The sequence below is a fragment of the Octopus bimaculoides genome, chromosome 28 (genome assembly GCF_046866305.1).
Source record: "Octopus bimaculoides isolate indiv1 chromosome 28, ASM4686630v1, whole genome shotgun sequence".
NCBI classification, from domain to species: domain Eukaryota; kingdom Metazoa; phylum Mollusca; class Cephalopoda; order Octopoda; family Octopodidae; genus Octopus; species Octopus bimaculoides.
The window spans coordinates 3544038-3566146 of record NC_142955.1 but is presented as its reverse complement, the minus strand read 5'-3'; the positions used below and the strand labels follow the sequence as shown (position 1 = coordinate 3566146).

General features: G+C 35.0%; 2 protein-coding genes across 3 annotated transcripts in view; one reads left to right on the top strand and one right to left on the bottom strand.

Annotated features, from left to right (window-relative positions):
* LOC149130476 (uncharacterized) overlaps window positions 1-22109 on the top strand; it is a 154526-nt gene that overhangs the window by 66315 nt on the left and 66102 nt on the right. The window lies entirely within an intron of this gene.
* Window positions 1-22109, bottom strand: part of LOC106870251 (adhesion G protein-coupled receptor G6) — a 146373-nt gene that overhangs the window by 58258 nt on the left and 66006 nt on the right. For both annotated transcript variants that reach the window (XM_089344345.1, XM_089344343.1), the window contains exons 2-5: window positions 21156-21354; window positions 9653-9724; window positions 7427-7498; window positions 1571-1642 (exon numbers count right to left, since the gene is read on the bottom strand). In XM_089344345.1, coding sequence (XP_089200471.1) covers window positions 1571-1642; window positions 7427-7498; window positions 9653-9724; window positions 21156-21334 — 395 coding nt within the window. In that variant the 5' untranslated portion in view covers window positions 21335-21354. The remainder of the gene's footprint in view (window positions 1-1570; window positions 1643-7426; window positions 7499-9652; window positions 9725-21155; window positions 21355-22109) is intronic.

The following is a 22109-nucleotide window of genomic DNA, read 5'->3' as shown; positions in this document are numbered from 1 at the left end:
GTGTCCATAGAGTTTTCATTCCATTGAGATTTTATCACAAATCGAAATGCAGTGAGACAACTGCGTCTGTATAGCTATCTAACTTTATTATCACTATAATGTGGTATAGATATGGCATTAGAGCTCACTTAACTAATTTAGTACATTTACCCTGTCAACATGTTCTTCTGTTTTGTTTTATTCTAGAGATTCTTACTAAATCCTTCTCTCCTAATTCATATTTCTATACCTCACCTACCTCAAAATTTATGTAATAACTATTCAGTTCTAGCACAGATATTAAATACCTGCAGAAAGACCGCTCTCCGGGTGGTTTTTTGCTAGCCACTTGATAATATTTTCACATTTGATTCCCAATTCTAATAGTTTTATATATTACGTCTAATTATTTTTTTATATAATAGTGCTTACTTGCTTAGTAAATATTGCTTTCATTATTTTATCATAGTCATAATCTCTACTTTTTAAACAAACATCACGGTAGTCCAACAACAGGAGAAGCAATTTGTCAAGTTTTACTTTCTCCTTAAAGCAACATAGAGATTACAAGTCAGCAGCCTATTTGTAAGCTTTGCAGTGAGTGAGTGAGTGAGTGAGTGAGTGAGAGAGAGAGAGAGAGAGAGAGAGAGAGAGAGAGAGAGAGAGAGAGAGAGAGAGGAGATAGAACATTTCAAACAATTAATGTAATAAACATGAAATGAAAAAAATCGTATAAGTAAAAGAGCATGTATATGTCCCCGACTTTGTTGCCTCATAATATCCAGAAAATGAATACTTTTAAACAAAATTTTCTACAAATACCGCTTAGATGTTTTGGCTTCAAAGTATATAGGGATTTATGGGAGACAATTTTTCCGATGGGGGGAAGAGAGGAGTTTTGGAAAATTGACAGCTCCGATTACCCCCCCCCCCCCCCACCTCCATAACTTTCAGGAAAATAGGTATCTTTTAACGAAAATTTATACAAATCTCTTTCAAACGACATGGATTAAAATTTTAAAGAAATTTGTGGGGGAAACTTTTTCGGAGATTTCCTCATTTTTTTTTAAAACCACAGCCTTCGAAACGATTGGGTTGGGGGAAGCATCTTTGTATGAAAAAGTTTTGAAAACTTTTTTTTTTACAACCCCTCCCTCATCATCCCACTCTGGACCTATTTGGCCAATTTTTTCTTTTTTTTTTTTTGCACTTCAAAACCATGGGAAGATTTTTTCGGTAGATTTTTTTTATTGTTAATATTTTCAGAGAGAAAAGTGAGTGATTTAAGGGTGATTTGGCTGTTGTTTCTAGCACACCCAAAGACAGCTCTCCTCGTTTCTTTATCCCTCACGTATGTATTGATGTTTCTCAATAATGGATGGATGGATGGATGGATGGATGGATGGATACAGGCAGATATATAAACACAAGCTGAATTCAACCAGCTTGCCATGAAACTACGTACCAACGAAAGAAACAATTAGATTGATAGACTCAGATAAAAAGATAGAAGAAAAGTGGTAGAAAAGACATTAAAAATTTGGAAATATATCATCTGTGGAAGATTATCGATAAGGCTGATCCTACTTACAAATATATTAAACTGGTCAAGTTTTGGAAGATTTCTTTTGGAATCTTTCCGATATTATTACTACTCAGATCCCTGAAACATCAAAGAGAGATAATCAGAAACAGTATTGAGCAGATGTGTGATAAAGGATTCAAAATAATAATTCAACATTGTATGGTTTAACACAAAATATATATTTAAGAGATTTTCATACAAAATAAGAACGCTTGATCAATATTGATATTAAATGGAGTACCATTGCGTGGAAACGAGTATGTACCACTCAGAATAGCGAAGTAGAAGCGTAACGACGAAATAGAAGCAGATGAGGCTGGGACAACTGGTAAAGGAAGATGAAGGGAAGAGAAAGAAAAGAAGAAAAAACTGATGAAATAAATATAGAATGTGTAAAAGGAGAGATTGATGATTAGAAAGAAAGTAAAGCACAAGTAGTAGTAGTAGTAGTAGTAGTAGTAGTAGTAGTAGTAGTAGTAGTAGTAGTAGTAGTAGTAGTAGAATGAAAAAAACCCAGTGTAGAAAGTGCAGAAGATAGTTAAAAAGATGTTAAAAATGTGGAAGAAGAAGGAGGAGGAGGAGGAGGAGGAGGAGGAGGAGGAGGAGGAGGAGGAAGAAGAAGAAGAAGAAGAAGGAGAAGAAGAACAAGAACAAGAACAAGAACAAGAAGAACAGGAAGAACAAGAAAAAGAACAAGAAGAAGAACAAGAACAAGAACAAGAACAAGAACAAGAACAAGAAGAAAGCTCGAGTTTTTGTGTGATTTTTGTGTAATTTTTTCTTTCTTCACGTATTTTTTTATGTTTGTACTATATAAATGTATAGATATACCGCGTGCACCAACAACATTGTCACGCTCACAAATTCTTTAAACTTTTTAAAACCAATAAACTTATCGATCTGCAATTTTCGATATTTTCCTGATAGGACAACTGGCCACACTGACACCAGTTTTTGTAAGAATCAGTGAAATACCCATTAAAATATTTAGCAATAAATGGAACAGGCTGAAATTGTCTTGTGCCAGCCATACCAGGCCTTCAGTAATGCTCCATCTTCAAAATCCATCAAGAACCATCAAGAGAATTGTGAATAAATTTGAGAAAGAAGGAATAGAGGAGATGAAAACTGAATTTGGAGGTCATAACCGCAAGAAGCATCATTATATCAATCTGAAGCTGGGGAGATCAATCAGAAGAGATCCAACTCAATCCATAAGACGCTTAGTACGTGAGAGAGGAGTTTCAGCCGTGACAGTTCAAAGAACGGTGAGAGAAGACTTGAAAATGAAATCGTATGTGAGACCTATGAAGCAACATGTTACTCCAGGACAAAAGGTTTGAAGGCTGGAGTGGGGGGGGGGCGAAGATGATCTGGAACAAAGTGAAACACAATCCCTCAGTGATCTTTTACACAAATGAGAAGAATTTCACCCAAGATACGCACACAAACAGACACAACAGCCGCGTTCTGAATTCAGCTTCTCATAAGTGAGACAAAAATGTCATTTTCAGGAACAAAAACCCTGAAACGGTGATGATTTTTGCCTGCGGGACCTCTGATTGTAAGAAGATTCCATTGACCATATTTGAGAAGGCTGAGAGTTTGAGACGAGTTTGTTATATTCAGGTTTTGAAAGATGTAAAGTCCTGGATTCATTCTGAATATCCTGAGGCAAGAGACGAGGGAAACACCAATAAAATCGCTAAGGACTTCAAGTTTACGTGCCAGCAAGATGGAGCTCCTTATCACACAAGTACAGTGGCTCAAAAATTTTCAGAGGACGGGTTTGAAAACAGGTTTTGGGATAAGGACACTTGGTCCCCTTCATCACCTGATTTGAACCCTTTAGACATCAGCGACTGGAAAGAACTGATCAGAAAAACTTGTGAAAATCCCCACAGTAAATCTGCAAGCCCTCAAAAACTCCATTGGTAGGACGTAGGTGGAGATCATTCATAAAGAATTCATCAAGAAAGCTTGTGGCGCATTCAGAAAGAGGGTTGAGGAAATCATTGCCAAAAGAAGAGCAACTCTTGATGCCTAACAGGTAGAATTTCAGCCATGATTCTCTCTGGCACTTTAAAATAAAACCTTAAGCTTCCGTTCGAAATTTACTCCAATCCTTTATGAGCACCCAATCCTGAGCTATAGTTAATTGTTTCTGAAAATGTCATTTTTGCCAATGGTCAACTTCATCGCGATTCTTTTGTTGGGCTTGGAGAATAATCCAACATTTTGTCTTACTCAATGTAGAGTCCAATAGTGTTAGAAAAACGTCTATTAATTCCATTAAGTTATCTTTAAGCATCCTTCAGATACAAAGGGTCAAAATTGAATCTAAAATTTGAACAATTTTGCTGATATACCCGGTATATGAGGGTGTACGTGTGTGTGTGTGTGTGTGTGTGTGGACAAAAAGAGTTAGTTACGATTTGGGGTAATTATATGATGCTTTGATCGCTTTTGAGAGATTCATGAAAGATTTGTTTACAGAAAATTGATGCTTTTATATAAGTATATGTGAGTTTTAAAAAATCTGGAATTGAATTGGGAAGAAACGATCTTTTTTATTTTGAATTTATATGTATTGATACACGCAGGTGCGGCTGCGTGGTAAGAAGCTTGTTTCCTAACCACAAGGTTCCGGGTTCAGTCCCACTACGTGGCACTTTTGGCAAGTGTCTTCTACTATAGCCTCGAGCCAACCAAAACCTTGTGAGTGTGTTTGATTGACGGAAACTGGAAAAAGCCCATCGTATATGTGTGTGTGTAAGTATTTATCTTTGTGTGTTTGTGTTTGTCCCCCCGCCATCGCTTGACAACCGATGTTGGCGTGTTTATATCCTCATAACTTACAAAGAATAAGTCCTGGGGTCGATTTCTCCGACTAACACCCTTTAAGGCGGCGCTCCAGTATGGACGCAGTCAGATGACTGAAACGAGTAAAAGAATAAAAAAGAATATATATACGCGTGTGTGTGTGTGTGTGTGTGTGTGTGTGTATTTTTGTGTATGTGTATGTGCGTGCGTGAAGTTGTATGTGTATGCGATGAATAAAGAGAATGAAACAGAAGAAAGAAAGAAAGAAAGAAAGAATGGAGTTTTTCAGGGATCGTTAAAATTGCATTGTATTTGGGTTACACAACTGTATGAAGGGGTCTTTTGGGCGATAGCTGAAATTAATGACAGTCCAAAGAGTCGGCTTTTGTACATATGGTGAGTTGTCATGCTACCCAACTGTAAAAATAGAATCTATCAAAATGCTTTGAAAGCCTTTTAAAAGGCGTGTGTGTTTAAGTGTGTGTGATCAAGTGTGTCTGTATGTGTGTGTGTGCGTGCGTGTTTGTGTGTGTACGTGTTTGTTTCTGTGTGTCTGTGTGTGTACGTGCGTGCGCTGTGTGTTGATTGCTTAAGTGAATTTTTCCAGTTATTTTAGTAATTGTAACGAGAATATTCTTAAAAATAATGGTTTCAAATTTTGCCACAAGGGCAGCAGTTTTGGGGAAGGGGTCAAGTCGATTACATTGACCCCAGTCTACATCTGGCACTTATTTTATCGACCCCGAAAAGATGAAAGGCAAGGTCAAACGGAATAATATTATTAAAAATAATATCCAGTACTAATCTGATTTGGTTCATCTGGTATGCTAAATTTTTTTTTAAATAGGGATTTCTCATGTGATTACAAATGTATTTTTCTTTTTTATACGATTAGTTTACGCAAGAAATTCTCGATAAAATGTAGTTCCATTGCCTTCTGGTAATTGGATCATCCCTTGGGCAATCGTCGGAGGGAATGATCTTGAATTTGCTGTTTTCACATATTTCCAGATGCTTAGAGAATCTTACGTAGTTCGCTTTTTCTGATGTGTTGTCTGTGGATTCTTGCACATTAATAAAGGGATTTGTTGGTTTCGCCATTTAATTTTCTTTGTATTTGGGGTAGGTTATGTAGCATATTCTTTTATTCTTTTACTTGTTTCAGTCATTTTGACTGTCTCCATGCTGGAGCACCGCCTTTAGTCGAAGAAATTGATCCAGGAATTATTCTTTGTAAGCCTAGTACTTATTCTATCGGTCTCTTTTGCCGAATAGCTAAGTTATGGGGACGGTTGTCAAGCAATGGCGGGGGACAAACACAAACACACAATTATATATATATATATATATATATATATATATATATATACGACGGACTTCTTTTTAGTTTCCGTCTACCAAATCCACTACCAAGATTTTGGTCGTCCCAAGACTATAGTAGAAGGTATTTGCCCAAAGTGCCGCCCAGTGAGACTGAACCCGGAGCCATGTCGTTGGGAAGAAAGCTTCTTACCACACAGCCATTTGGAGTTCATATCTGTATTTACTTGGATAGAGAATCCAGTTTAAAATTTTATATACATACGCACGTGTGTGTGTGTGTGTGTGTGTGTGTGTGTGTGTGTGTGTGTGTGTGTGTGTGTGAGTGTGTGCGTGAGTGAGTGTGTTTGTATGAGTTTTTACAGTTGCTTACCTATAAACTAGGACTGAATGAGCTGAGTAAAAGTTTGATCAAATATGTGCCAACCATGGCCCTCATTCATACTTGAATATTTAAGACTACAAAATTAATGAATATTATAAGAAATCTACGTAGGATTTGTATGGAGTCTGGCTACTATATTTGACATTTGCAAACAGCAAAGTATACGCTCATTTATGAAGCATTTTAGCATCAATATATTATATAGATGTTTACTGTTCGTGTGTGTGTGTGTGTGTGTGTGTGTGTGTGTGTGTGTGTGTGTATGTGCGTGTGTGTGTGTGTGTGTGTGTAATTCCAAGAAAGTTAGAGGTGAGTCCAACCAACTAAGGGATAATATCTATCCAATATGCTGCTGGAAGGATACCCAATTATTAATACAAAGAAGTGTTTTTTCATTGCATGGCAATTACACTACTGAATGTAATAAATGGGTGAGGGTAAAACCTTGTTTTACCCTTAATTTATACGGCAGTAAGAAAATGGAGGGGATCAAGAGGTGGTATTCATTAACTTTTAGATATTATATTATGTCTATTTATTTATTTAAAAAAAAACAATTACAATAATATACATACATGTATAATAAACTATGCTTTATTTAAAAAATACCAGTAATTATTAGAATATAGAATGTAGAATATAGAAAGTAGAATAGTTTCTTACAGCTGTTTCAGCCAAGAGGTCACAGTACCCCCACTTTACTTCCATCTCTTAAGTGAACTGTAATGTTTGGTAGATAAAATTAAGGTACTTGGGTGTGCCTCTGGGCTTCGTCAGAGACTTTAGAAAGTTCATAAGGCTAAATTATAAATATAAATACATACATATATAAACACTTCTATATATACCTCTTGATCCCCTCCATCTTCTTCTTGCCGTATATATATATATATATATATATACACACACATACATAAATATGTAATGTGGCTGTCTGTGTGTTGGGGTTACTGTAACTCCTCCCACACTGTCCATCCGATTTTAATGGTTTTTGCCACATAGGTAGATCACATGCCCTGGAATTCAAATAAGGCCGGAATTTTTCGAAGACTTGATAATGCTCAGTGTTAAACTGATATTTATTTTATCAACCCTGAAACAATGGAAGGCAGAATCGACCTCAGCAGAATTTGATCACAGAATTCAAAGACAGACGAAATGCCGTTAAGCATGTTGTCCAGCATCTTAACGATCCCACAAGCTCACCATCGAATACATACCAAGGAAGGAAATAATTAGGTAAATAGACAGAAATGAAGAAAGTGGGAAGTGGTAGAAAAGACATTAAAAATTTAGAGATGTGAAAAACTATCGATAAGATTGATCCTACTTACAAGTACATTAAACTGGTCAAGTTTTGGAAGATTTCTTTTGGAATCTTTCCGATATTATTACTACTCAAATCCCTGAAACATCAAAGAGAGATAATCAGAAACAGTATTGAGCAGATGTGTGGTAAAGGATTCAAAATAATAAGTCAACATTGTATGGTTTAACACAAAATATATAATTAAGAGATTTTCAAACAAAATAAGAACGCTTGATCAATATTGATATTAATAATAATAATAATAATAATAATAATAATAATAATAATAATAATAATAATAATAATACTGATGGCTTCAAATTTTGGCACAAGGTCAGCAGTTTTAAGGAAGGGGCCAAATGGATTAAGTCGACCCCAGTGCTCAACTAATACTTGTTTTGTTGACCCCGAAGTATGAAAGGCAAAGTCGACCTCGGCGGAATATGAATATATATAAATATATATATATATATATATATATATATATATATATATATATATATATATATATATATAATCATAATCATAAATATACAGGGATTAGCTTGAGTTGCTTCTCCAACATATTGAAAATTTAGAAATAGCAGTCAAAGAACTACTGATTCCAAACTACAAATTTTTTCTCTAACGGATGGCGATATTTATGGCACACACAGAACAAAAAACAGAAGAGAAAAGCAAAAAACAAACCTGCCTTTAGTTAATTAGGTACGACGTTTCACGTTCAAGGGTATGAAGTTACCCTATTCTGCTCATCAGCCTCAATATTCTAATAAATTTGAAAATGTCTAATAAACTCATGTGAATTTTGACCATGCGACATCAAGACCACGTGAGGCAGGCATTTACAAATTTATCGGCTACCTGCCCTATATCTGTATATTTTATATATATATATATATATATATATATATATATATATATATATATATATATATATATATATATATATATATATATATATATATATATATATATATATAATTTTTTCATTGATATTTTTATTATTACGTTTGTAGAAATAAATAATCTTGTATTTTTCTATTATTCAATTGATTTTTAATTATAATTAAATAAACGTCTTTAGCTTTAACTATTACACCGGTTAAATATGTACTAATTTTATCTTCCTTATTATTTTAAACTTAAACTTCGTTCAAATTGTATTTAAAACAATGATAATTTATGTAAGATGTTTTTTGTATGTAATATACACGTTATTATAATGGATGAAGGGATGATTATTGAATGGTTATTATTTTGATATTATGATATTTTTTTAATAATTTTTCTATCTTTATATAATAAGTATTTCATATTAATTCATTTGGTACTTATTGTTGATTGAGATGTATATATCTAATTATTGTTCTACTTACGATCTGAAGAGTAGCTATATTTTTGAATAGAATTTATTTTCGATAATTTCAATTGATTTTAATCGATTTAAATTTCTTTTCTATTTGAAAATTAGTTATGAAACACGTGTAATCTTTTTATTATATTTATCTTATGATATTTACTTTACTTTATATTATACTCATTTATTGTGCTTTTAATTATTAATTTTTCTATATGTGATAGTGGATTTTCATCGATGAGTTCTTGAAACTTGGTTATTTTCCCTAAAACTATATATTTTATATATATATATATATATATATATATATATATATATATATATATGTATGTATGTATGTATGTATGTATAAACACACACATATGTATGTTTATATTTTTACGAACAGGACACATCCGTGTAGATATATTTAATGGTACTCAGAAACATTAAGGCCGGAGTATATATAGCTGTTATTTTACAATGTTAAAGTTAGCATCTAAATACTTTCAGAATTCCACACAATCTTTTTAAACCTGTATGAGTAATGCAACCCTAAATATGCAAGAATTTAGTGTCATATTTCGCACATATTTTATCAAATTCTATTCAGCGCCGATCTCCAACGAAGCCACAATAAAAAGTTATGGACAGAATACTACATGCATGAAGTTACACTCACGACTCTGGGCTATTAACAACACAAACAACAGGAGCACGTACACGCATATGGATGGCACCGCTCACACACAAAGCAAGCCCTCTCTTTCATAATCACAAATGTATAGGCATCGTGTGTGAATGATAATGAGATAGAGGGAGAATGAGATAATGAGAGAAGGAGAGAAAGACATTCAATATTTACAAATACGTCGTCAAAGAAATTGTATCAACAAGACTCATCTAACTTACAATGAATCTAAATTCTTAAGGTCTGCAAAAGTTCCTTCTTGAAGCTTCGTGATATTATTTTTTTCGAGATTTCTGTAAAATAAATGAGAGTCTATCAGGAATTGTACTGAGCAGTTAGGTGAAAAAAAAGATTCAATGTATTGGCTAATAGGGTTTATGATATAATATAAGATCGTGAGTGAGGCCAAAACAATGCGAAGTAAATGCAAGGAAAATCACAAGAAAACAAATATGTGAATTAATGTAGACTTCCCTTCTATTCAATATTTCGGAGTTATGAGCCCATTTTCAAGAAAATATATTCTACAAAATATATTCTACATAATGCTTCACAGTAATTATTCCATTATAATATTAATTTTAGAGAGGACTTTTATGAATAATCATATTAATAGAAGCACCATAGGGCGGATTCAAGTGTGTGCTCCTAAAAATATTATTTTCTCTTGCTATTATGCATTTCTAATATTCTCATAGTTTTAAAACTAGGGAAGAAGAGTAGAAAAGGTGCAGAAGATGAAAACTATTTGAAGCAAAATGAGAAAGTGAATGAAGCAGAAAAGCAAAAGTAAAATAATAGAGATAGAAGAACAGTAAAAGGAAACGAAAAAATGAAGAATAAGTAGCGAAAGTACTTATACAAATATGGATACATATATATAAATATATATATTTATATATATGTATACAGAGAAAGAGAACTCGATGTACAAATATATATATATATATATATATATATATATATATATATATATATATATATATATATATATATATATAAACAAATAGTAAATGAGTATATGCATATATACGTACAGGTATGTGCATACCGACATCCACCTGTATGTATAGGTGCATATCTGGGTACAGGACATTGCAAACAAACGTAGACGAGAACACACAAGCCACATAGAGAACATTCTCCTTCATCAGCCACCCACGTTTTAACACCGGCGCTTCGACGAGCTTGGGCAGGACGCATCGCTAAAACGGCTCTTTCCATGGATCGCAGATTAAATTTGTATACGCAAATTAAATCTAGCCATGGAGGAATGTAGTGGCGGACAAAAAACAAGACAGGAAAACAAACAGAAAAGGCTTTACGGCCAGACGAGAAAAATTATGTGTGTATGAACGCGATGAGGCACGGACCCGAGAGGGACAAAGTGGTGCGTGCGTTGCTTGGCGAAAGCCAAGGAAGGAAAGGATTATTGACCGGAAGCATGTGACCATGCCGGTGTAAAGGGAAGAGAGAGAGTGGTAGAGGGAGAAACAGAGGGAGGAAGTAGAAGAATAGGTGAGCAACGAGAGGAAAAGAGAAAGAGAGGAAATACGAGGGGGAAAAAGAGATACGTAGTAGTAACAGAGGAAGAACTAGAGGGGTAAAGCGAGATACGTAGTAGTACAGAGGAAGAACGAGGGGGGGGGGGATCATAAATATACAGGGATTAGCTTGAGTTGCTCCTCCAACATACTGAAAATTTAGAAATAGCAGTCAAAGAACTACTGATTCCAAACTACAAATTTTTTCTCTATATCTGTATATATATATATATATGTATGTATGTATGTATGTATGTATGTATGTATGTATGTATGTATGTATGTGTGTGTTTGTGTATGTATGTATACGGTTGTATATACATAACTATATATATATATGTTAAATCTCTGAACGAGGTATTAACAGTAACTGCACGATAAAGTGAAGTATATTTGCCACTTAAATGTGGCTGACCCCGAAGGGTGGATGTTACTGTTGCTTTAGCCCCAGGAGGACATCTCCTCCAACTGGCTATCGACACACATCTGTGTCCTGTCTGTATTTGCCAAGGGAAGTTATCTTTCCCATCTTGATCTACGATACGTACGTACTCGAGTTTCAGGGTTATTTCCCTTCCTCAGCGTACGACAATCGCCGACCTTCGATGCAAAAGATATTCCTTGGCAAATATATATAACTTTTTCCAGTGAAATTATTCACTGATATCGAAAAAGTGAAAACAAGCAATGTTAAATCTCTGAACGAGGTATTAACAGTATGTTGCTTTTAGCCCCAGGAGGACATCTCCTCCAGCTGGCTATCGACACACATCTGTGTCCTGTCTGTGTATATATATATATATATATATATATATATATATATATATATATATATAGGACATAATTATATTAAATTTCTACTGCTGTATATATATACAATAAACATACATATATGTGAGTGCATATATATATATATATATATATATATATATATATATATATATATATATATATATATATATATATACATATTTGTACTTGTTTCAGTCTTTTGACTGCGGCCATGTTGGAGCTCCGCCTTTAGTCGAGCACATAGACCCCAGGATTTTGTAAGCCTAATATTAATTCTCTTTTGCCGAGCCGCTAAAGGTCTAGTCTATTGCCGAGTGAGGGTCTAGTCTATTACTCCAACCCCAGTGTTCAACTGATATTTATTTTATCAACCCTGAAACAATGGAAGGAAAAAATCGATCTCAGCAGAATTTGATCACAGAATGCCAAGACGGACGAAATGCCGCTAAGCATGTTGTCCGGCATCGTAACGATCCCGCAAGCTCAGCATCGAATACATACCAAGGAAGGAAATAATTTGGTAAATAGACAGAAATGAAGAAAAGTGGAAAGGGATTCCCTATGACTTTCGGATGTTTTAACACCTATTGCTATGAGGTGTGTGTGTGGGGGGGGGGGGGGGGTCATCCCCAAAGTGTTATACCGAAGCAAGCAAGCAAAGCACATAAAATGAGTGTGAAAGATCCATAATGTTTGCAACACTAGCGCTGCTTTTAATTCGTAATTGACTATATATATATATATATATATATATATATATATATATATATATATATATATATATATATATACTTCTTGTTCGCCCCTTATGTCCATAAGATTTGTCAACTTAACTAGTCTAAAGGAGCTAACTCGTCCCGGCTAAACCTCAAACGGTATTTTACTCTTTGTTTACAAATTGACTGACCGTAACGGATTTCTACCTCCTTTAAAATACATTCCATAACCACCGTACAAATACATTCCATCAACAAGTAAAATCCCAAATCACAGATATTAGATATTCTGAATATATACATATTCACTCCGACAAAACAGTTAATTTGTATAGTTTAACTAAGGATACATATCATAAATTTATTTTCAAGGAGCCTACTAACAACTGTAAAATAACAACTGCTAATAACTTAAAATCCATAAAGGACAAAGTATACAAATTAATCAACAAATTCGATTTAGCAGCACAAAATGAACTACTTATTACAAAACCCACTAAATTTAACATTAAGGACACTGAAACTAACTCTAACATTATCCCGTTCATCACACTTCTGATTTCTGTAGGATTAGAAAGAAAATTATAGATGAATTATTTTAAATGTTAAAAAACATATTTTAGTTAACCGTGAAAACAATTCATGTGAAGTAATCCGTTGTTAAATCAATTTAAATAATAAGGCAAACACTTCCTTTCTTCAATTTCACGTTATAGACTGCTGTCTTATTATTTACACTATCCTTGTGAAAAAGACATTAATATATAGTAGAAAAATAACAGATATAACCAACGATGAAATTGATATTAGACTAGCTGTTCGCAAATCCATAATTTTGTGTTTCAAGATATTTATTGGATTAGAAACTCTAGAACTAATAACTTCGTTACCACCACGTGGTCTTCGGACTCGCTGCAGGCCTCCGACTTAATGTATTCCTCCATGATGAAATACATAAGTATTTTCTAGAATTGGGCAGTGGTCTATATAAAGAGATGACTCTCCACTAACCCTAATAGCAAAAATCTCCTCAAATGCCAACCACTAGAGAACTTGTGCAAAACCACACAAGTTCTTTAAAAACTTCAATCTTCTAACCAAATTTTCGAACCTGCCACTAGTAGAAAAGAGGTTTCTAAATCAAGAACAACATTTTGACAAATATAAATAGTATCAATGTAAATGTCGATCCTAATAAAAGCCAACAATAATCATAAACGCATTGACAATACCATTGTTGACCATCCACTGAATACAACTAAAAAGAAAAAAAACTAGAACGAGGAAACGTAATATAACATGATTTATTTTCCTTTATTCGTTGTTAGGTAAATTAACATTCCGATTGCATTCTTTGACAACCTTTAAAAATGCTTTCACAAACACTACAAGATATTCAACACTTCTACACTTAAACTATCGTACTTGACTACACCAATTTTAGCTAACGACATGGCAGCTGCAAACTATCATAAATTAAGATCTACGATTTCAGCAGAAGGGTCTGATAATGATACATCTACTGCGGCTGCTGCTGCTACTACTACTACCACGACTACTACTACTAGCAAATGCTCCACTCAATGAAACAGATTTGCGTGTGTAAACTGGGAATGCATACAATGAGCTTCTCTGCCCTAGGTGTCCGGAAAACACCCAGCGAGAAATGGAAGAAAATTTGAAGAAAGAAGAAAGAAAACATAATAATAATAATAATAATAATAATAATAATAATAATAATAATAATAATAATAAGTGTATGCCCTGATGCAGTACCAGACAGTGACTCTCGTGGCTTTTGGTGCCCTGATGCAGTATCAGGCAGTGGCCCTCGTGGTCTCTTAATTGGTTGGAAGCGCAATTATGTACATTGTTCTGTCTTGGTATAAAAGATGGGCTACAGTAAATATTCTGCTCAATACCACAGATTTGCTTGTCAGTTGTTTGACTTTAACCAGTTAAGCGTGTCCCTTGGTGGTTGCTGACATGAGCATCTCTGATCAGGAGTAGAAGTAGTGAGGAAACATCATGTGTTTAGAGGAATTATTTGAGGTTTGAATAATTCACCTCTGGAAACATGGGTGTTTTGTTTATCATCCTTAAACAACCTTTAATCAAGGAGATTTTGAGCGGGATGGGCTACTCGACCTGAAGAAAATTCTAACTGGGCCCCACCTACAAGCTCATGTGCTGTTTATCTTGATATGAGATCACCTTGTCGCGCACCTATGGTTGTGATGCATGTGCCTGGTGTACTCTTATCAGATGAGTAACAGCATATCATGATAAAACAATAACAAGAAAGGCCCCGACATGGCAAATATTGGGTTAAGCTAAAAGAAATAGACAAAGCAAAATCTCAGCAACGGTTAAGAAGCTCAGGACTCAAAGCAGAGACTGAAGAATTTTTAATTGCAGCACAAGATCAAAGCCTTCCCACCAAAGATCACCAAAAACACATAATGAAAAAAAATACAAGTAACTATAGAATATGTGGTGATGGAGAAGAAACAATAAATCATATTGTCTCTAGCTGCCCAGTCCTGGCTAAGAAATAATATATTCACAGATATATCAGAGTTTGGACCTATATACACTGGAAGCTGTGCGAACACTGTAAAATGACAAAAGAAAAAATATGGTATAGGCACTCACCAGAAAAGGTCACAGAAAATAAGGAAGCAACCATACTTTGGGATATGCTAATACACAGATAGATAAATCAAGGTTAATAGACCAGATATAATTGTAAGAGATCACCAAGAAAATGACGCCTTCTAATCGATGTATCAATAACAACAGATGACAACGTTTCTCTAAAAGAAACACGGAGAGTTTCAAAATAGAAAGATCTGGAAATAGGATAACTCGAATGTGGAGCCTAAAAGCAGAAACAATTCCTATTATAGTGGGTGCACTAGGTATGACAAAAAAATATTCAGACAAATACATAACCAAAACACAAATACTTACAAGCATATATGACATACAGTAAATAGCACTACTAGGCACCGCACACATCCTACGTTAAACACATTCAAGACAGTGAAAATAAGAGTACCGCAATAAACCACAGCACATACACATGGTACACAGAGCAACGTTTGGTAGTGGCTCTCATGGCTTTTGATCTTAATTGATTGGAAGTGTTATCATGTACATTGTTTTGTCTTGGTATAAATGATGGGCTACAGCTAATATTCTGCTCAATACCACAGGTTTGTTTGCCAGTTGCTTGACCTTAACCAGTTGAGTATGTCCCTTAGAGGCTGACGATATGTGCATCTCTGATCAGGAGTAGAAGTAGTGGGGAAACATCATAGATATGTGATAAGAGGAATTCTTTGGGGTTTGGATAATCTGGAAACATGGGTAGTTTGTTCAACATCTTTAAACAACCCTTATTCAGGGATCTTTTGAGTGGAATAGCCTACTTAACCAGAAAATTCTAACTGGGCTCCAGCTGCAAGGTCATGTACTGTTAATCTTGATATGAGATCACCATGTCGCGCACATATGGTTGTGATGCATAGGTCTGGTGTACCTTTATTAGACGGATAGTCATGACAGGTATATTGGGCTTCATATATTTTATTCCAGTGTCATTTTGATGGCATGCACTGCTCTCTCACTCAATAATGATGATGATAATAATAATAATAATAATAATAATAATAATAATAATAATAATAATAATAATAATAATAATAATAATTTAGCTCCGCACTGAATAACAGGAGAGCTCCGCGCTGAATAACAGAGATCTCCCCGTGCAGAATAACTGGTGAGCTCCGCGCTGAATAACTGGTGAGCTCCGCACTGAATAACAACATGGATGTGCTACACCGGACTCTCCATTCAAAAACAAATCTAATCTAATAACATCAGTGGAATGGGATAAAGGAACCTGTGGAAGACTTGAAGGAAGTGGCCTTTTAACGAAAATAATCGCAAAAATGAAACTTTACTGTCATACAAAGCACAGTTTCTCCTATGCATGATGTCTCAGTGAAACATGTGCTAAAGACACTTGCAAAATCAACATCGGGAAGTTTACAAATTATAAAATATGAGTGGAACAAAACAGTAAGTACGCAAATTGATTAATTACGCATACACTCGAATGTCTACATAATCATATATACATTTTAATACATCCCAATGTTTACACAACTACGTGAAATTTACAGGACACACATACACGCACATGAAAACACGTGTCAGAAATAAAGCAAAAAAAACAAAAAATACCAAAAAACAATTTTTTTACTTTCGAACTAACACAGTGTGAACAATTCATAAGTTTAAAAACACCACAAAAAACTATGCCCAGAGATAAATCTCTCAACAAAAAATATATAGATCTCTTGTTACGGGCAATGTTTTCATTCAGAGAACTCGGATGTGGTGTCGTCTTAAAACATTAACCTTAAACAGACAGATGCGTCCCCTAATGTCAACGTCCAAACTCGTCATACCTCAATGGTAACAAAGCAAAATACAAACCAAATAGGCCGTCACCCGCATAAACAAGCGTCGTGTACCCCAGTGAGGAACCAGACTGGGTACGAAAAATCAGCTACTGGTTCAAATCTTCCCGAAACACAGGAGCTGGAAGTACCCCACAACCGGAATATTCTAACAGATGGCCATCCACACTTGTCATCAAATAACCAAAAGAAAAAGAATGAAAAACGGTCTAGGGGAAATAATAAAGTTCTTAAAGCCTTCTATCCTGCCATGTATTTCTCCACAAATAGATCTAATACTGAACAAACCTACCTAAACTGGAGTCAGAAGCAGCTTGAAGTAAGACCCTACATAGACAGCAACAAACTTGCCAACGTCAGAAGGAACATTATGAAAAAGAAATTACTAAGTGAATTAGAGATTGAACAAATTAAACAATCAGTACGGGATAAAGGAAACGAAGTTGCAGCTAAAGAAGACACTACAGAGGAAATAATTACAGATCAGCTCAGGTCTGATGAAAATGGAGTAATGATAGAGAGAGTTAATGTAACTGAGAAGTAAAGTGAAATACTTTTTGGACCAACCATAAACACCAAGGCAGATGAAAATCAAATAGATGAAGAGAGTCACACAGAAATTGACCCAACTGAACTAGATGATATAAAAAAACAGATCATGATTGAATGGCTGAAAATTAAAGAAACCAGTATGAATGAACGTCACTTTCTCCCAAAAATTCGCAACTCTAACCAAAAGCAGAAAATAATTGGTAAAATCCGCCTTGTATTTAAGGATATAATTTCAGCTAATGATGTTGCTATTACAGATCTCAACCACCTGTACTATGCATCCGCGAGAATCATAACGGTTCTATGTGGTGAAAAGTTTAGAAAACGACGACATTCCCACAAAAAGCCTACTTGGCAAGAGTGTATTCAACACTAATTTCAGCTATTTAGGTCTGACATAGAATGTTTAAAAAACCTTAACTTTGACAAGACTATCAAACCAACAAAAATCCGAAAATTAAAGACAAAATATATGAAAACCATACTTGACATCGATACCACCATAGAAACTATCAAACAAAAGGTATGTGCTAAAGTTTCCCGCATAGCAAGGTATGAAAAGCGCGTTAGATTCTTCAAGGACAGCAACATGTTCAAAAATAACCCAAAACATTATTACAGGAAGATAGGGGAAATACCAGTTACAGTAAAATCTGTCCCATCAAAGTAAGAAGTGCAGGAATTTTGGAATAAAACTTAGGCAGAATAAAAACACACAATAAAAAGGCTCCTTGATTTGATAGAATACCTACAGACTTAGACTCCTTAGAAGAGCAAAAGTGGGAGGGTGTCAAGGTAGAGGATGTAAGATCTGCTCTCAGGAAGCCATCGAGCAAATGGATGTCTCCAGGAAAGGATAAAATTCCTAACTTCTGGTTGAATGTCTTCCCAAAGAGTCATGAACTACTAACAAAACTTTACAACAACCAAGTGTGATTCCCTCTTGGCTAGTTGATGGTGTTATATTCCCACTTCTAAAATGAGGAAACAAATGAACCAAAAACCTATAGACCTATACCCTGCTTAGCAACAATGTATGAAATACTTATATCTGTCTTGACTGAATATACCTGTAGCATTTTAATAAAAAGGGGCATCCTATGATTGTAAAGATCAGCTACTCATCAATAAGACGATCTTGGAAGATTGTCACAAGCAACACAAAAACTTGTCGGTAGCCTGGGTTGACTATAAAAAAGTTTTTGATAGTCTATCACATAGCTGGATTAAGAAATGTCTAGAAATGTATAAAATAGCGCCTACTTTGCGAAACTTCTTGTCTGTAAGTATGAGATCATGGAGAACCACACTGACTTTGAACAGTGACAATGAATCTCTCAAGGCTGGAGATGTAAGAATTTCATATGGCATTTTCCAGGATGACTCTCTATCACCACTCCTTTTTTGTCTAGCCTTAATACTTCTCTCAAAATTGCTCGATGGTGTACAATATGGCTATAAAATGTTTGATAAAAATATAAATCTCTTTTATATGGATGATTTAAATCTCTTTGCAAAAAATTACCAACTACGGGGCTTATTAGGAATTGTTAAACAATTCAGTGATGACATCAGGATGCAATTTGGCCTCGATAAATGTGCAAAAGTTACCTGTATCACAGGTGTCCATATATCTTATATTTGGTGGTATTTCATTGTTCCCATCGCTCACTTTACCTTGCAACATTTCTAAAATCTCTACCTCTTCATCGTTCAAGTCTTGTGCGGTACTTACTGACATTTGTTCATCTCGACCGTCTTCATTAGTTACTTTATCAGTATTCTCTGGTACTCTGCGGTTTCCATCTGCTTCGTATTCTCCATCTCTTACCTTTTCATTACCGCTTTCTGCTACAGCTGCTTCACTCTCCTTCTGCTACAGCTGTTTCACTCTCCTTCTGCTAATTTTCTATTATGTTTCTCTGAATTTCTACAGGTTGCTCTAGCTTGGTCTATCAGTCGCTTGGCAGATGCATCTTTTATTTGGTTCACTTCTCAACCAGCATTCTTACTATTTTACTCTTTTACTTGTTTCAGTCATTTGACTGCGGCCATGCTGGAGCACCGCCTTTAGTCGAGTAAATCGACCCCAGGACTTATTCTTTGTGAGCCTAGTACTTATTATATCGGTCTCTTTTGCCGAACCGCTAAGTTACGAGGACGTAAACACACCACCATCGGATAATTGCCTGCAGCAAGGTCACATCCCAGTCTTGAAAGGGAATTTGGCATCAAATGCATCAATAAATTAACATTAATATTTTTCTTTTCACTGTTGTTATAATAATCTGAAATGGAACTGTCAAAGTGCGATATCAGAGCAATTTTGCTATTCAGCTGAAACTGCTCGCGACATCAAAGAAACGTTTGGTTAGGAAATGACCAGCGAGTGATCAGCTCGAAAATTGTTAAAACGATTTTGCAGTGGAGTCCTGAGCCTTGAAGATCGTAAACGTCTGTCAGCGATGACGGCGGTCAATTAAAGACCGTCTTTGAGAGAGGTCCACGTAAAACCACTCGAGAAGTCACAAAAGAACTTCAAGTTAGCCAGAAAACTGCCAGCAACCATTTGCATGCAATCGGAAAATCAAAAAAGCCTCGACAAATGGGTGCTACACGATTTGAATGAGAATCATATGATGTGCAGATATGAAATTTGCTCGTCACTTCTCCGTAACCAGACCGATCCATCTCTCGGCCGTATTGTAACTTGCAGCGAAAAGTGGATTTTATACAATAATAAAAGAAAAACGTTCTTTGCAGAAGGTTATGGTGATTGTTCGGTGTATTGCTAGACTCATCCCTTATAACTTCTTAAAACCCAGAAAAACCATTATTGCAGAAACATATTGCTATGAAATTGCCAAAATGAACGAAAAACTGCTACTCCTCCATCCCAGACTGGTCAACAGAAGCGGGACAATAATTCTTCATGGCAATGCTCGACCACACGTTTCATTAACGACGCTCCAGAAGTTGAGGGAACTTGGCTACGAAGTTCTTCCCCTCCCAACTTATTCCGCAGACCTTTCTCCCACCAACTACCACTTTTTCAACCACCTTGGTGGTTTCTTGCGAGAGGAGTTGAAAGTATGTTCAAAGAGTTCATCAGCCCCAGAACTTCAGATTTTTATGTTACCGGAATAAACAAACTCGTTGGCAAAAATGTGTTGATTGTAATGGTATTTACTCTGATGAATGAAATTTCTGCATTGTTAAAATATATTGCAATGAATTTCTTATTTCAAAACGTTGCTTTCTTTTTACTCAGCCTGATGTAAACAACACTTTCAGCTAATTCAGAAAATAGTATAATATTGTGTACTCGTATTCAACACATTTAATTAATACCAAAGTTTTCATTCCTTCCGTTCTTCAACTATGCCATAAGTTCAAGATATTAGTAATATGATTTCATATTTGCTGCAAATCATAGGTTCAATAGAGGAAAGAGACTAATTGCCTTCACAACAGAGAACTTACGGGCTTGTTTTACTCTAATATAACATTGTGTGATCAACAATATAAGCTGTGAAATCAACAATATAAGGTACTAGTTGGGAACATGACCAATGAGAATTTGAAACACAGTATGCGGAAAATATGTCAGAATCAAATTCTAATACTTACAAAGATGTAATATTTATCGGAAGGCCTTTCGGAATTGAAGACAATCCGCGACTGCTACAGTTTACATCAAGATTACATACACATTTTGAGCAGATGTCTGAGACAGCAACATGCGACTCCAAAAACAATCCCATATATAGTATCAACACAACAGTCAACATATTTAGTTCGCGGAGCATATTTTCAAACGTAGATTAATCTGTAAAAGAAGAAAATACAAAATATCAGTGATTATCAATGCTTTCACACTCCAGATTCTTCGAAGGGAAAAAGATTGCCCCGTTCCATTCCATGAATTTATCCTCGATTTCACTAGCTTTCAATTCACATCGAATGTGAAGAACAAAATGAATGATAATGTCGAATAAAAACAGAAGACCAGTCACCCATACAGGCACATCTCTATATATACTATAATAAAGCTAATTAGTTTAGATTATGTAACTTTTATTAAAAGAAAACAATTACTTATGTCTAGATTGGAAAATCTTTATAAATTCCAATTTTAATAAATTTCCAAATTAATGTTTTATTATTGAATACTATAACTGGATATTTCAAGTACGCTTCAATCAGGAAGAAAATCTAACATTTTAAATTCTGCAAATAGCGTTTTATACTGTTTATAACTCTGGAAATATAGCAGTTGCTCAAATATTTGCAACACTACTTTCTACAAATAAGTTTAATCCAGAAATTATGCTGATTCCAGTATTCTTTCACATTTGCTGAGCGTTGTTGAATAGAAAGCTGAATAAGAAAAATGGTCTTAATTTACTTACACCAATTTTGTAGGACCACACTTAGTCTGTTATCCCATAACTTTCTGAAAAGGGATAATTTTTTTATGAAATTTCCTAGAGATACGTTTCACATGGTGGGGATTGCGATTATATCGGAATTTGTTGTGAAAATTTCTTTCTGTGTAAGGGAGAGGAGTTAATGCACATGTCA